The 14,631-nt window shown below is 42.3% G+C and overlaps 5 protein-coding genes and 1 long non-coding RNA gene across 6 annotated transcripts; 4 read left to right on the top strand and 2 right to left on the bottom strand.

Moving 5' to 3' along the window:
- Nucleotides 1-3: 3 nt before the first annotated feature.
- Nucleotides 4-2,810, bottom strand: LOC145696400 (uncharacterized). The gene is made up of 8 exons (XM_081773427.1): nucleotides 2,677-2,810; nucleotides 2,291-2,478; nucleotides 2,015-2,210; nucleotides 1,435-1,757; nucleotides 1,057-1,318; nucleotides 721-1,012; nucleotides 444-680; nucleotides 4-314 (listed from the first exon to the last, which is right to left on the bottom strand). Exons 1-8 carry the CDS (start codon nucleotides 2,693-2,695, stop codon nucleotides 101-103), a joined length of 1,731 nt encoding a protein of 576 aa, XP_081629553.1. The 5' UTR covers nucleotides 2,696-2,810; the 3' UTR covers nucleotides 4-100.
- A 278-nt stretch (nucleotides 2,811-3,088) lies between these two features.
- Nucleotides 3,089-6,044, top strand: LOC145700213 (tyrosine-protein kinase receptor UFO-like). Its single transcript, XM_081777469.1, has 8 exons — nucleotides 3,089-3,458; nucleotides 3,503-3,712; nucleotides 3,754-3,909; nucleotides 4,505-4,614; nucleotides 4,661-4,878; nucleotides 4,920-5,149; nucleotides 5,196-5,346; nucleotides 5,606-6,044. The coding sequence occupies exons 1-8, from the start codon at nucleotides 3,116-3,118 to the stop codon at nucleotides 5,709-5,711; spliced, it is 1,524 nt and encodes a 507-aa protein (XP_081633595.1). The 5' UTR covers nucleotides 3,089-3,115; the 3' UTR covers nucleotides 5,712-6,044.
- LOC145700215 (uncharacterized) lies at nucleotides 3,910-4,353 on the bottom strand. Its single transcript, XR_014134172.1, has 3 exons — nucleotides 4,261-4,353; nucleotides 4,101-4,219; nucleotides 3,910-4,061 (listed from the first exon to the last, which is right to left on the bottom strand). It is a non-coding gene; the product is annotated as an uncharacterized LOC145700215 (long non-coding RNA).
- LOC145700216 (structural maintenance of chromosomes protein 1A-like) lies at nucleotides 6,037-11,425 on the top strand. Its single transcript, XM_081777471.1, is given in 10 exon segments — nucleotides 6,037-6,175; nucleotides 6,220-8,231; nucleotides 8,277-8,537; nucleotides 8,579-8,818; nucleotides 8,864-8,995; nucleotides 8,998-9,200; nucleotides 9,312-9,528; nucleotides 9,574-9,846; nucleotides 10,921-11,067; nucleotides 11,110-11,425. Coding segments are annotated over 10 exon segments (3,747 nt in total). The 5' UTR covers nucleotides 6,037-6,081; the 3' UTR covers nucleotides 11,278-11,425.
- A 28-nt stretch (nucleotides 11,426-11,453) lies between these two features.
- LOC145700214 (vacuolar protein-sorting-associated protein 25-like) lies at nucleotides 11,454-12,136 on the top strand. Its single transcript, XM_081777470.1, has 3 exons — nucleotides 11,454-11,600; nucleotides 11,648-11,947; nucleotides 11,992-12,136. The coding sequence occupies exons 1-3, from the start codon at nucleotides 11,501-11,503 to the stop codon at nucleotides 12,102-12,104; spliced, it is 513 nt and encodes a 170-aa protein (XP_081633596.1). The 5' UTR covers nucleotides 11,454-11,500; the 3' UTR covers nucleotides 12,105-12,136.
- A 32-nt stretch (nucleotides 12,137-12,168) lies between these two features.
- LOC145697977 (cytosolic carboxypeptidase 6-like) lies at nucleotides 12,169-13,821 on the top strand. Its single transcript, XM_081775184.1, has 7 exons — nucleotides 12,169-12,453; nucleotides 12,496-12,762; nucleotides 12,818-12,956; nucleotides 13,039-13,140; nucleotides 13,181-13,371; nucleotides 13,446-13,642; nucleotides 13,682-13,821. Exons 1-7 carry the CDS (start codon nucleotides 12,190-12,192, stop codon nucleotides 13,743-13,745), a joined length of 1,224 nt encoding a protein of 407 aa, XP_081631310.1. The 5' UTR covers nucleotides 12,169-12,189; the 3' UTR covers nucleotides 13,746-13,821.
- Nucleotides 13,822-14,631: the final 810 nt, after the last annotated feature.

Genomic DNA, 14,631 nt, shown 5'->3' with positions numbered 1-14,631 from the left:
CGTACCAAGCTGTGTTTATCTGTATTGTCTTCTGTCTTATCAGGTCAGGCCAAAGTAAAACTGGGCAGTACTACAGTAGCGGGTGAACTTTTTCTTTTAACTAATTATCGTCGTCTTCTTCGGCGGTGTAAATTGCTTGATTTCGCCTTTTGAATGACGGTTTTTGAACTTTTTCGGAGTCCAGGGTAGGTTTTTCGCCGTTTTCTTCCATTTTTGGAGCTTCGGCCTTTTCAATTTTCTTTTCTTCGTTTTCTTCTTCCATCTTTACGTCTGCTTCTGGAGCTTTAGTAGGTGGCGGAAGAGAGAACGGTAGTCTGAAAAAGGAACTATCATTAACCTGGAACGCTCAAAAGATAAGGCAATTTGGAGAGCAAGCATCACTGCCACTTATCGAGGATTAATTTAAGCCGGTCATTTATCGAATACCGTGAACGAGGACTTACGAGAATGGCCGTGACTGTGGCGCTCCATCGTCATCAGAGTCCGAATCTGAGTCTTCCTCTTTCTTCGAAGGCTCCTCTTTTTCTGGTTCTTTTGGCGTTTGAATCGCGGGCATAGAAAGTCCGGCATTTGGATCTTCTTTATTTCCAAAAGATTCTTCTTCTTTTGATGTCGATGGTCGACAGCAGTCGTCATCTTCATCATCGTCATCGAGGTCGATTTCGTCTGGATCTTTCTCTCTGAAAAAATGGTAGAGCGGAGATTCACGGCATTCCTTACTTTTCAACATTGTCGTCCAATTGAATCTCACTTGGATCCGTCCAAATATTCGTCTCTTCCGGTCCCTCCATCGGCTTTGTCGGATCACGGCCTTCTTTGAAAACCGTGAACGGATCGACCAGACGTAGCTTTTGACAGAACTCTGTATTTTGTGAATTTCGAAAGAGCTCTACTGGTCGCTGCTTCCAGTGCTCTTTGGGATTGTACATGTCGACAGTGACTTTGAAGTTTCGCGGAATTTCCATGGTAAAGTCCATGTCTGCTCGGACGATTTCGATGTCTTCTTGCGACGCTGCGAAAAAGGAATGAAAAGGAAGGAGATATATTGACTAGTACCTGATCGATCGTAATCCTTGTCGATCCCCTTTATCGGCATTCTAGTGTTGTTAACTGTAAGAGACATAAGATCGTTGGTATTTCTTAAAACCGCCAACCACTCTGGGTCGTATTTGAATTCGTACGGAGCGTAATGTCTCGTTGGAACATCGACCACTTGCAAAAAGTCGCGCTGAGGCAGGGCTTTGTCCAAACTCAAGAATCTCGTGTAGCGGTTTTTGTTCAGATTCTCTTCCACTTCAAAATCGCTTTCTTCGTTCAACTAAAAGTTAGAAGTAAACACTAAAAAGATGATTTTTCTTTTGATCAAAGAAAATAGATTCTAGTGCTCTTTTTTTCTGTTAAAAAGCTGAAAAAACACTAGAATTTTTCTCCTACCTTATCATGATCAACAACCGCCATCCATTTAACATGTAAATGCGCTGCGAACCAATATTTCGGCCTCAAATGATAAAGAAGCTCCGCATGGGCAGGACTTCCAAGCTGACTTCTAGCGCCAGGCTCAGTTTGCTCTCGGAAAAATGGCTTTTTCTTGAGGAGGAGTTCCAAATCGCCGAAGTTGTGGATTCCACATGGCCAATCGTGAGACATGACGATGTCCAGTGGAAGTTTGAGTTGCTTGAGGCGAAATACGTCCACATTGCGCGTATGGTAAGCAGAACGCATCGTATCTTCGTTGTATGGCGGGCACTCGAAGTGACCTAACAATAAAAAAAGTGATGAGCTTGTGAGAAAATCAATTCTAACGTCACTAAGACGTTTTCTTCTTGACAAAAATTCAGCAAGATTTGCCGAGAACCGAGAAGCCGCTTGTGGCTTCGAGCAAAGGAAGAACTAAGCGCGGCTTCTTTTCTCGAAGCCCCAGGCGGCTTCTCAGTTCTCGGCAAATCTTGCTGAACTTTTGTCAAGGAGAAAACGTCTTAGTACCGTTAGAATTGCTTTTCTTCTTAAAAAATACCTTTTTTGAAGTCATGTTGTTTGTAAATGCCACTGATGCCTCCAATTCTAATTCCACCATATTCGACGACGCCTGCATAACCGAGATAATAAATATTCTCCGCCAGCCATCCTCCATACGGTAATTCTTGCATGTGATTGCTCGCTTCGTGGTTTCCGCCAATAACGATAGTCATAATTGGCGCTTTTTTCTGGCCCTAAATTACGATAAAAGAAATGCCTCGCGAATTCTCCCGCAAATGAACAAGTTCTAAAACGAAAAGGAAAATAGACTGACCTTGTAATATTTCCAAAATTGCTGCATTGCGCGGTATTTTGGCGGCATGGCCATGCATTTCAAATCCGCCTCGTTCCTGACCGCTTGAAAATCGCCGCAAACAAGAAGCAAGTCGATTTTTGTGCTGTGCTGCTGCTCGATGAACTTGATCGTGTTGTAGACGATGTCCAGCTCGCCATGCAGGCAGCCTGGAATTACATTTTAATTAATAAATTCGTAATAAATTTAATTATGAAACTAATACTGTAGTTTAATCGGGAGATAAGAAATTAGAAATCTTCTAAAAACCGCCATCCTGAACACTTGTTCTCAAAGATTTAAAAAAAGAAAAATTAGTTCAGTCCTAATTTAATTAATTAAAAAATATAAATCAACAAATTTCTTACCTTCAACAGCAATTCTCATCCTCTTCAGCCCTTATTCTCCTCTTTCAACCCTCCAGTTCTTCCCGCTCGAGGCAATCAAGCGGTCCTCAATTCTCAATTCTTCCAAATGCGTCAAAATGAATCCGACCAATCAGCGCGCGCGAAAATGAATCATTCAAAAAGACGCTTCACTACGCGCGTACACTCAGCGCGGCTCATCCGTGATTGCTAATTTCGAGTGATTTTGAGAAGATTTTTTTTATCAAAATAGAGTCAGCAAAAAGAAGAAAGATAAGAGAAAAGAATGATTGAGAAGCAAACTTAGGAAAGTTTTATATTGATTGAATGATAATTAAATTAAAAGTTAAGTTTTTTTCGGCTCGAAAACAAATTCTTATGTTGAAGCGAAGCTTTTCTACATTATTTTTGATAATCTAATTAAAAAACCTTGAAAAGAAATATGAAAGAAAAAATCCACCTCCTCCTCATATGCATATTCTCTGCTTCCTCCTCGGCTTTACCAACTCTAGAACGCTCAGAAGCGAGCCAATTTCTTTCCCGGCAAAGAAGAGCGAACTCTGGCGGAATTGAAGAAATCTCGGAGGGAAACTTGGAGCGAGAATGCATCGAAGAGGTGTGCAATTTTGAAGAAGCGCGAGAAGTGTTCGAAAATCATGACCAGACGATTCAATGGTGGGAGACTAACCATCCCAGCAAAACGAGCAAGAAGACGCCGACGGGGGTGATCATCGGAGTTGTCTGCGGATTGATTGCGTTTATTATCATCATCGCCATTATTATTTGTAAGTAACAAACTCAAGAAAAAACGCTAAAAGGGGTCTTTCAGTCGCTGCGAAATCCGCCGAAAGAAGCTCTAGAACCAAGTACCACTCGAACTATCCGAACCGGAATGAGTCCGGCCCCCCTCCGCCTTATGAAGTCGCGCAAGGAGTGCTCCACACTGGAAACAGCCAAATGCCACAGATCAAGATTCGTGATCCAGCGCTGCGACAAGCTGTTGCTTCTTGCTACATCGAAAGAAATCGAATTCATTTAGGTAAAATGGACGAAAAAGCGGGAAAATTGACCGTTTTTCAGGACGAAAAATCAAGGAAGGAAATTTCGGAGTGGTCTACGAAGCAAAATGGAACCAAAGCGCGGAAAGAACTCGTCGTGTCGCGGCGAAAACGATGAAGAATATCGAATCGCAGCAGCAACTCGAGAATTTTTTGAAAGAAGGAGTCATGATGAAAGGAAAACGGGCTTATCAGTAATTTATTCGGATTCACACAGTCTCAGATTCGATAATTGCATTTCCTGGTAGTTCAAAAGCAACGTTTTCTAGAGCCACGGTTTCATCCTTTTCACTTTCTTCGATGAATTTTTTGATGTATCGTTTTGGGTTGCTAGAAATTTTGATAGAAAAGACTTCAAAGGAAATTTACCTGGGGTCTTGAACCCATTTGATTTCTTTTCCTGATGATTTTTCGACTGCCAGCGCTCTTTTTAGGAAGATGAGGTAAATTGTGAGTGAGGCTGTCGTGCAGAAAATTGTCATCGCTACCTAAAAAAAGCAATAGCGTCAGTCTATTTGAGATAAATTACCTCCCATGCATGAAGCATGGTTTTTGCTGAAAAGCTTTTGTGGAATGATTTTTATAGAATTTTCAATATTTACCATTTCAGCTTCAATCAAGGTTCTAGAAGGTCTCTTAGTTCTGACTTTTGAATGTGTGCTCAATGAAAATATTTGAGTAAATAAATCTGCTTAGGACAGACAAAAAACATAAATAGACTTGTTCAAGGGTCAAATCTCCCGTGGGGTCGATTCGTATTAGCCCTGAATTAGAATTCAACCACCCGAATATCATCAAAATCTATGGCGTCTGCACTGCTCCTGGTGAATATCCCATCATCATTCTTCCCTTCATGGAAAATGGCGATCTTCGATCTTTCTTGGTAAAGCGAATTTTGTTGCTGAATATTCTAGCTTGGATTTTTCTAGCGCGATTCAAGCAACGAAATCACTGTGGCAGAACTGATCGGCTATTGCGTCGACATTTGCGCTGGAATGGAGCATTTAGCAACGAAGGGCAAAGTTCATCGTGATCTTGCTGCTAGAAACGTCCTCGTTGGATCGTACAATGACGAAATTGAACGACACATTATCAAAGTTGGCGATTTTGGATTGAGCCGCGATTTGAATCAATCCGATTATTACAGGTAAAGAACGAGTTACGAGCTTGATTCCAATCCGCTTTTAGATCGACGCAGCACTCGGAACTGCCGCTAAAGTGGATGTCCCCGGAGAGCATTCGCTACCATCGTTACACAGAGAAATCCGATGTTTGGTCATTCGGCGTTACAATGTGGGAAACAATGACGCGCGCGGTCGCGCCTTACGCCACAGTTGATCCGGTTTACATTCTCGATCATATTGACAGTGGCAACCGTCTGGAAAAGCCGAGACATTGCCCTGAAAATGTTTATAAAGGTAGATTCTTTATTCTTGATTTCGTTGTTTTCATTTTAATTTTCAGTCATGAAGTCTTGTTGGGCAGGAAATGCTGATAATCGGCCAACATTCGCGACTCTTTTAACGAAATTATTGGATATTTATAATCGCCGAATAGACCAACTACGCGCCGAGCAAGACGCACTCAATCAATCCTACCCAGATACAAGATCCCGGTCAGTACTTCCACAGATTCACCGACATTACCATGATCCTCCTGATTCGCAAAAATTTGCAAAGATAGAATTTGTTTGATTCTTCACCTCATTTTCAAATTTTATTTATTCAAAGGTGTTTTTAGTTGAAGCCGTTAGTTTCTGGTAGTTTTTTTGTACCAAACACCGACAGCCTCAATTATTCTCATTCCTCCACCACCATGATCCACTTCATCCCTTTTTACTTCTGACTGTAACAAATACTAACCTACCACATCAGACTGAGCTCGAACCGCGACGAAGATAATCTCGAAATCACGAGGCTATCACACCAGCCCTCGGAAATGACTACCAACGACTATAATCCAGAGCCACACATGATCTAAACTATTTCATCTCAACTTTTATCTTGTTCCCAACTTTTTGAGCCTCTCTTCCTCTGTTCGATCATTTAAAATTTACCTCTGTATGCTCTAGGAATTCAAAAAGAATTTCGTGCGAATCAAAAAGCCTTTTTTACTTTAAATTTGTGTAAGATAAATGCTCCTACTGTTCTTTCCCAAACAATGCCTTTATTTTATAACTCCCTCGAATTTCTATCTGTATTTTTCCTCGTTGATTTCAATGCGTTCTGCATTCCGAACAAAAGTTCCACTTTTAGCAACAAATGCAACTTCTGGTATAAAAAGCTGAATAAATGCCTAATATTCAATGCCAAATATCTTCATTGTTTTCTTTCAAGAGTACGGATCGAAAATGGGATTTCTTGAGTATTTGGAGATCGAAGATTTTAAGTCTTACAAGGGCAAGATCAAAGTTGGTCCTTTTCACAAGTTCACAGCGATTATCGGTAAGGAGAGACCTTCTCGATTTTGTGCTGAACGGATACTTTAGGTCCAAATGGTTCCGGTAAGTCGAATCTCATGGACGCCATCTCTTTTGTTTTGGGCGAAAAGAGCAAGAACATGCGAGTCTCGCGAGTTTCCCAACTCATTCACGGTGCGCCAGTGGGAGAGCCTGTGTCCGACACAGCTCGAGTGTCTGCCTTGATCAAGATGGAAAACGAAGACGGCTTGCTTGAGTCGATCGAGTTCGCCAGAGTCATTAAAGACAACTCCACCCATTTCTACATCGACGGTTGCAGCGTGTCTGCGTCCGATTATCGCTCCAAGCTAGAGACGTTCAACATTTTCATCAATTCTAAGAACTTTCTTGTCTACCAAGGCAAAGTAGAGGAAATCGCGATGAAGAATCCAAAAGAGCGGATGACGATGTTTGAGGAAATCTCTGGCTCTGCCGAATACAAGCAAGATTATGAAAGAGCCAAGATCGAGCAGCAGGAAGCGGATGAGGCGTCGAAAGCGGCGCATATTAAGAAAAAGGGGATTGCCCAAGAAAGAAAGGAAGCTCGGGAGGAAGTGGCGCAGGTGCAGCAATACGAAAAACTGCAAGAAGAGCTCGAGGAAGCGCAAATTCAAGAAAAGCTCTTTCAGCTGTACATCATCGACAATGACCTGACAAAGTACAAGGAAGAGCTTAAAATCCACAAGAAGAAGTTCGAAAAGGTGCAGAAAAAGAAAGGCGATTGCGAGGACGAGATCAAGAAAGAAAAGTCCGAAATCGGCAAAATCCAGCGGGAAGTCAACAGCGTCGAGAAAAAGTGCGAAGAAAAGCAAAACGCGATTCAAGAGCTCAAGCCTGCGATCATCAAGGCTCGGGAAAACACAGCGCACACGGTGCACAAACTTGAAATCGTGCAGAAACGTCTTGATGCAGCAATGAAGACGCATGAGCAGAAACAAAGCATCATCAAGGGTCTCGAAGGGCAAATGGAAGACCTGGAGAATCGCCGAAAGCTATTCGAAGAGCAAGCGAAAATCGACGAAACTGAAAAGACCATCCAGTTGCAGCAAAGCCAACTGACCCAATATCACCAGCTCAAAGAAAAGGTCAAGATCAAGTCTTCCGAGCTCTTGGATAAAATCCGCCAGTATGAGCGCGAGCAACAAAACGATCAAGAAGCCATCCAGCTCAAGGAGCGTCGCCAAATGGACATTCAACAAACTCTCAAATCCAAAGAGCAGGAGCGAGAAGAGCACGCAAAGCGACTCGAAACACTCGACAACTACAACAAGCGGACAAGAGATCAGCTGAGCCAACTGGAGACGCGGCGGGAAGCGATTCGCGAAGAGGTCCAAAGCGCTGATTCGCAAATCGCATCGCTAAACAAGGACCTCGAGAAAGTCATCCACCAACTTGGAAGCGCAAATGTCGAGAAAACAGAATCTCGCCGGGCTCAGCGGCGATCTGAGCTGGTCAAGAAGCTTAAGTCCTTGTATCCAGGCGTTCTTGGCCGAATCTCCGATTTGTGTGATTCTACTCACAAGCGATACAACGTCGCGTTGACCAAAGTCCTTGGGAGGAACATGGAAGCAATCGTTGTAGAAGACGAGGCGACTGGAAAGCAATGTATTCAATACATGAAAGAGCAGCGATGCGAACCCGAGACCTTCCTCCCACTTGATTACATCGAAACAAAGCCTCTCAACGATCAGCTTCGTGAAATCACCGAACCAAAGGGCGTAAAACTCGTCTTCGACGTGATCAATATGAAAAATCCCAACATCCGAAAGGCGCTCATTTACGCTTGCGGAAACTCCCTTGTCTGCGAAAACTCTGCCGATGCGCGACTTGTTTCGTCTGGCGAGCTGCGCCGGCATGCTGACATTTTCCGCCGCCCGGATGGGACTTGGAGGCGACAACAGGCTGTTTCTCTTGATGGAACGTTGTTTCAAAAGTCTGGTGTTATCTCTGGAGGTGCTACGGATCTCCAGCGAAAAGCTGCGAAATGGGAAGAAAAGGAGATTGACTCTCTTCGATCCAAACGCGATGATCTTGCGGAGCGGGTAAGTTATTTCAAAGCAACCGAATTTTCATATATTTCTTTCTAGCTGAAAGAAGCCACAAAATTGAAGCGAAAAGAACCGCTTCTTCATCAACTTGAAACTCAAATCACCGGGCTTCAAAACCGAATCCACTACAACGAGAAAGATATCGAGAGCTCCAAGAATCGAAGCATTGCGGAAGTCTTGGATGCGATCAAAAATCTCAAGCAGAAGATTCAATATCTTCAGCCTGAAATCGAAGAGATCCAAGGAAGAATGGCTGGTCGACAAAAGCGCATGGACTCGTTGAAATCTGAGCACGAAAAGGTCTTGATTTTTCCAGAGATAAAATAAATAATCGAGTTTAGGTTGAAGACGAAGTATTCGTGCAATTTTGCGTCGACATTGGCGTCAAGAACATCCGACAGTACGAGCAGGGAGAGCTCAACCAACAGACTGAGCAAAACAAGCGGCGATTGGAGTTTGAAAATCAGCTTGTTCGATTGACCAATCTCTTGGAATACGAAAGAAGCAACGATACTCTCATTCATGTCAACAAGTGGAAAGATGTGATTGCCAACGAAGAAGTCGAGCTTAAAAATCTCCAGGTACAGTTATTTCTTAATATTTGGTGTACTTATCGATGATTTCAGGAAAAAGAGACAGAGACAAAGGAGAAAATCCAAAAAGCGGAGAAAGATCTCCAAAAATACCACGAAAAACGAGTCGAAGTGAAAGGCCGCCTCAAACTTCAATCAAAAGCCACTGAAGAGGCAAAGAAAAACTCGGAGTTCTGAACAAAGAGCAAGGAGAAATCAAGGACGAGATCAGTGGCGTCGAGATCCGTCGCGACAAGAAATTGGATCAGCGACATCAGATTTATGTCGACTGCCATGTCAACTGCATCAACTTGCCTCTCAGCAGTGGGGAATTGAGCTGGGTCGTTGATAATGGAATGGACTCGTCTGCTATGGATACGTCCCAACTAGGAAAGGGTTTCATTCTTGCAATATTTGATGTTGATTTATATTCGATCAATAAAATTCGTCAAAATATGGCTCCGACCAATAAGAACGGCAAAGGTTTCTAACCCTAAAAAGGCTCTCAGCGCTACCAAACCGACAACTCGATCACTGTTGACTTCACTTCTCTGGACGACGAATACACCGACCTCCACAAAGACGAGGAAGAAGTCAAAAAGGACGAGATGGCTGCCCTGGTGCGAGAACTGGCCGCAAAGGTGGATAAATGCATCCCGCCGAAAATGCGCAACGCTAATCGACTCGACAATGCCCGTGAAAATTATCAGTCCACGAAGGTACTTTCTTCCTTGCGTAAAATTATGATTAGATTTTTTTTAAAGAACGAGTTCGAAGATATCCGAAAACAAGCCAAGATGGCGCAGCACCAATTCGAGCAGTTCAAACAGCGCCGCCGAGGAACTCTGATGGACTGTTTCAATTTCGTCTCAGAGAAAATCGACGAAACGTACAAATTCATCAGCCGAAATCCGGGCGCGCAAGCGTATCTTTCTGTCGAGAATCCGGATGAGCCGTATTTGGACGGGATCAGCTACAACTGCGTCGCCCCTGGCAAGCGCTTCAGACCAATGGATAATCTTTCGGGTGGCGAAAAGGTAATTTACCTTTTCATTACTCGAATTAATTTCAGATGAATTACCATAAGAATTTTTTGGTCGAAAAATTTTTTTCTTAGATAAGGGGATATTCTTAAAGCCCGTAAAAAGTTAGACAGATTCCCAAAATTCTAGTGCCCGATGACGTCATTATGACGTCATAAGGGCCTTTTGAAAATTTTTCGTTTTCGACCGTTTTTGAACCGGAAAACGACGGCCGATCCTATTTTTTCTTTTTGGATCTTGTAGCTCAGGACCTGAGCTTTAATTACCCGGGGTTGAAAAATTCTAGAGGTCACGTGTTATTACGTAATAGGGGCCCCCATAATTTGGTATTATCTTATATTGTCAATTTAACTAAATTTATTGTATAAAGTGATTATATTTTTTAGTAAAAATTAATCACGTGACCACAGATGACTCATAAAAGTCATCCGGAGGACCCCTTTAGTGGAAGAAAGATGCTGGAAGAATTCATTTAAAAAAAAAGATTTTTTCGAAAAATTATTATAAAATGTTGCAGAAACAAAATAAAAACCAAAGAAACCATAGAAAATGTCTGAATGAAGCGCTGAGAAGATTGAAATTACAAAAAAATTGAAATCGAGAGACTTTTTTCGAAGTCTTCCAGCATCTTTCTTCCACTAGAGAGGTCCTCCGGATGACTTTTATGAGTCATCTGTGGTCACGTGATTAATTTTTACTAAAAAATATAATCACTTTATACAATAAATTTAGTTAAATTGACAATATAAGATAATACCAAATTATGGGGGCCCCTATTACGTAATAACACGTGACCTCTAGAATTTTTCAACCCCGGGTAATTAAAGCTCAGGTCCTGAGCTACAAGATCCAAAAAGAAAAAATAGGATCGGCCGTCGTTTTCCGGTTCAAAAACGGTCGAAAACGAAAAATTTTCAAGAGGCCCTATGACGTCATAATGACGTCATCGGGCACTAGAATTTTGGGAATCTGTCTAACTTTTTACGGGCTTTAAGAATATCCCCTTATATAAGAAAAAAAATTTTTGACCTAAAAATCCTTATGGTAATTCATCTTCAAATCTTTTAGACAATCGCGGCGCTCGCGCTTATTTTCGCAGTTCATGCGTATCGACCATCGCCATTCTTTGTCCTCGACGAGGTAGACGCCGCGCTTGACAATACCAACATCGGCAAAGTTGCGGATTACATCAAGGGTCGACGAGAAGACCTTCAGGTACGCCCGCCTTCTATTGCAAATTTCTTATTCGCGATCTAGTGCATCGTCATTTCGCTCAAAGAAGAGTTCTACTCGAAGGCAGATGCTCTCATCGGCATCTACGCAAAACAAGGCCGCACTGGAATTCAATCTCAGGTCATGACTTTCGACCTGACTCAATACGAAGACGACCAGTCCCAAGAAACCGAATCCAACTCCGGCGGATAAAAAATACCAAAAAAAAATCTTAGCTGCATCAAGTTCCAGAACCGCCCTACAAAATGTATTCCACGAGTTACCACTAGTTCCAGAATTTAGCAAAAGTTGAATTTAATGCACTGCCCCGTTTTCATTCAAAATACAGCCCATATAAAACCCGAAATAATCTTGTCTTTTATTCTTCGCAAAAACCGATTGACGCAGCAGATTCATTCTAGAGGTGTAGAGAGAAATGTCGGGCCAGGCGTGGCAAGTGAGTTTTCCTCCCTTTTACACGCTTCAGAAAAATGAGGAGACGAGGAAAAAACAGCTTGATGCTTGGTCATCCCTAGGTGAGTCTTGTTCCCAAGAAGGAGGTCTCTAAGTATTCTTTATTAAGTAATAGAACACAGTAGAAAAACAAGCACTTCAACAATCGACCTTTCCGAAATTCGCCGAAGTGTTCTATTCACAAATTCGAAGATCGAGCGCCAAGCGAGTATAGAGCTCGTCGAGGCTGTTTTCTCGCAACTTGTACAAAAGGGCAACGCAATTTGGAAAGACAAATCAAAGAGTAAATGTCTCCTTTCTTCGCAGACTTTCTCCTCGCTCGCGGCGGCACTTTATAATTGGGCACAGATGTCTGGACATATAAATCAAGTCTGCACGATTTTCGAGCTCTCGCAAGGCGAAGAAATCAGTAAGAAAATCGAGAAAAGAATTTTGTTTTCAGACATTTTTCAGGCGGCGAAATCTTCCAAAATGTACCCGAAGAAATCATCATAATCGCGCTCAAGCTCTTGCAAAAAGAGCGAAAGGCTGAGCTCATCGGAACTGATGGCGTTAAATTTTTCTAAAACTGCAAAAACCAGGACAATTCTTCATTCAATTACCAGTCTTCAATGTCGAATTTTTCAGAAAATGTCGAGTTGAAAAGCAAAAATGGACGTGATCGGAAACGTAAAACACCAGACCATCAAGCCGCCGGAAGAAGAAGAGCTTCCGACTAGCCCGGGACACTTGATTTTCGATGCGGACTTTGAATCAGGAAATCTCGGGAAAGTAGAGTACTGTGGAAACAACGAATACGATCTGTACATTCGCGTGGACACCTGCAACCAGAAATATCGGCTTTGGTTTCATTACTCGGTCACGAATGCGAAAGTTGGACAGACTTGTATCTTCCATATCGTCAATTTCTCAAAGGTCCATTTACAGCACCAACATTTTTCTCACTCCATTGATTAGGGAAGATCCCTGTATCGCGAAGGAATGGGCCCAGTAGTTCGCTCAACTTCGCGAGTCAATTGGACGCGCCTTTCTCAGTCTCAGTGCTACTACTGGAAGGGCGAAAGCGGCGGATACATCCTTTCCTTCACCTTCAAATTCGACGTTGATGAGCGCTACGAATTCGCGTATTGCTTTCCTTACGATTATGCTCGCATGCAGAGTAAGATTCAATCACTGCCGTCAAGTCTTGTCGATCGGCGAGTTCTAGCGCACACTCTTCAGAAAAGGAACTGGTTCAAGAAATCTTGATTTATATATTACCGACTTGTTGATGATCCAGGTAGAAAGAAACATAGACCTACTAACCATCGGCTCTGGAGAACGACACATAGTCGTGATGGCCCGAGTTCATCCTGGAGAAAGTCCAGCGAGCTTCATTATGGATGGATTTTTAGACTTTATCACCTCTGAAGAATGTAATATCGCAAAGGAAAGATAACTCAACAACTTGTTTTTGGTATAAACTTTTGTCTTATTTTTGTTGCTTATTTGTTGTTATCTTTGTTGAGTACTTGCGCGATCAAGTTACCTTCAAGATAATCCCCATGTTAAATCCGGACGGTGTCGCGCTCGGAAACTATAGATGCTCGTTGATGGGTTTTGGTAAGTCTAAAAACGCGAACTTTTCGTTGAAAAAGTGTAGATTTGAATCGCCACTGGCGGGATACGAATCCTTGGGCGCAGCCTGGGCTACATGCAGTCAAAGCGTTTCTAATTGGGCTTGAAAAGGAACATCCTGTTGACTTCTGCTTTGACATTCACGCGCATTCCTTGGCGACCGGCGCGTTTATGTATGGAAATGTCGTCTCTGAGGATCAACAAAGTGAGCAACAGGCACAGTTGCTTCATTTCAAGTTAACGGAAATTCGATTAAATTCGATGATTTTTACATTTTCAACTGAAAAAAGGCCTTTCCGAAGATTTTCTCAGCGTTTGCAGAAGACTTTTCGCTGTCAAAAACGAATTTCAACAAAGACGCAGTGAAATCTGGAACGGCTAGAAGAGTCCTACGAGGGCTTTTCCCCAAGAGCTACACTTTGGAGGTCTCCTTTTACAACTACCAGAAAGATTTGAGAAGCGTTCCGTACACACAGAAAGCATACTGGTACTTTTGCTCAATTTTAATATAAGAATCGTTTTTTAGCGAGCTTGGTGAGAACCTAGCACGGGCGATTGCAGAATACTACAGAAAATACCCGACTTTATAAAGAAAAAACTTTTCTGAATCTTCATTTTTCGCTTCTTAGAAGTCTTGTTATTATTTTTTTAATAAACAAAGTTTTATTTTTCATAAAAAAACATTCTGTTTTTCTCAATTCTTCTTCGTAACTGAGCTTCTCGGCGCCTGAATTTCATCAATCTTTGCTCAAAAATGTGCGAAAGAGAGTTATTTGTGCTAAATGAATGATTGATTTTTTCATGAGTACCGGCGGGGTGCTCTTTTTCGTGGGCGCAAAGTCGGCGTTTCGAACGTCTGGCACTTCTAAGTTGACTGTATCTCCTCGAGAGATCCGCTCGCGTACTCTGCTCGTGTGCTTTAGCCTCGGGGACAAGCAGCGGCCTAATTCACGGATCTTCCTGTCAAAATAAAAATGGCCATCGATCTGATTCACCGTGAAAGTGATAGTTATAGAGATAATACTTTAATGAAGAGGAAAAGAGATGAGAGAGAATGCGCGATTCCTATTTGATTTGAAGCGATGTAACGGCCCGCCATCGAACTTAGCGTTTCAGAAGCAGTACGGGTAATTGCCGAAAATGACTTGAAATCTGATCAGTGGATTTTTAACACCCGAAATTAAAAGTGTCAAAACTGATCGCAGAGCGCTAGAAATCCAATTTCCTACACAGCCATTTTGATTCAGATCCACTTCTTTCATCATATCTTTTTTCGCGAGCTATTGTAACTGCTATCCGACGAATACTGTATTGCAACTCACTTTCCTTTGATATCAGCATCTGACAAACTCTCATCAACCTCCTTCATTACTAATTTAAGCTCTGAAAGGATTGTAATCATCTCCGCTGACTAAATAATTACAAACCTTCAAACGAGATCTCCCCATTATTGTCCTTGTCAAACTCTGAGAAAAT

This window comes from Oikopleura dioica, chromosome 2, assembly GCF_907165135.1.
Source record: "Oikopleura dioica chromosome 2, OKI2018_I68_1.0, whole genome shotgun sequence".
NCBI lineage: Eukaryota > Metazoa > Chordata > Appendicularia > Copelata > Oikopleuridae > Oikopleura > Oikopleura dioica.
Note: the sequence above shows the minus strand (reverse complement) of the source record. Positions and strands in the feature narration are given on the sequence as shown.

What these genes read in the sequence shown, in the direction of transcription:
- LOC145696400 (XM_081773427.1), bottom strand. An exon ending in TTGGACGACAATGTTGAAAA is followed by an intron (nt 681 to 720) that starts GTAAGGAATGCC and finishes CCATTTTTTCAG; the next exon opens with AGAGAAAGATCCAGACGAAA. An exon ending in CCACAGTCACGGCCATTCTC is followed by an intron (nt 315 to 443) that starts GTAAGTCCTCGT and finishes TTCCTTTTTCAG; the next exon opens with ACTACCGTTCTCTCTTCCGC.
- LOC145700213 (XM_081777469.1), top strand. Translation starts at nt 3,116, where the DNA reads ATGAAAGAAAAAATCCACCTCCTCCTCATATGCATATTCTCTGCTTCC. An exon ending in AATCAATCCGATTATTACAG is followed by an intron (nt 4,879 to 4,919) that starts GTAAAGAACGAG and finishes ATCCGCTTTTAG; the next exon opens with ATCGACGCAGCACTCGGAAC. An exon ending in CCCTGAAAATGTTTATAAAG is followed by an intron (nt 5,150 to 5,195) that starts GTAGATTCTTTA and finishes TTTAATTTTCAG; the next exon opens with TCATGAAGTCTTGTTGGGCA.
- LOC145697977 (XM_081775184.1), top strand. Translation starts at nt 12,190, where the DNA reads ATGGACGTGATCGGAAACGTAAAACACCAGACCATCAAGCCGCCGGAA. An exon ending in TATCACCTCTGAAGAATGTA is followed by an intron (nt 12,957 to 13,038) that starts ATATCGCAAAGG and finishes TTGTTGTTATCT; the next exon opens with TTGTTGAGTACTTGCGCGAT. An exon ending in ATGCTCGTTGATGGGTTTTG is followed by an intron (nt 13,141 to 13,180) that starts GTAAGTCTAAAA and finishes GAAAAAGTGTAG; the next exon opens with ATTTGAATCGCCACTGGCGG.
- LOC145700214 (XM_081777470.1), top strand. Translation starts at nt 11,501, where the DNA reads ATGTCGGGCCAGGCGTGGCAAGTGAGTTTTCCTCCCTTTTACACGCTT. An exon ending in TGATGCTTGGTCATCCCTAG is followed by an intron (nt 11,601 to 11,647) that starts GTGAGTCTTGTT and finishes TTCTTTATTAAG; the next exon opens with TAATAGAACACAGTAGAAAA. An exon ending in CTCGCAAGGCGAAGAAATCA is followed by an intron (nt 11,948 to 11,991) that starts GTAAGAAAATCG and finishes GACATTTTTCAG; the next exon opens with GCGGCGAAATCTTCCAAAAT.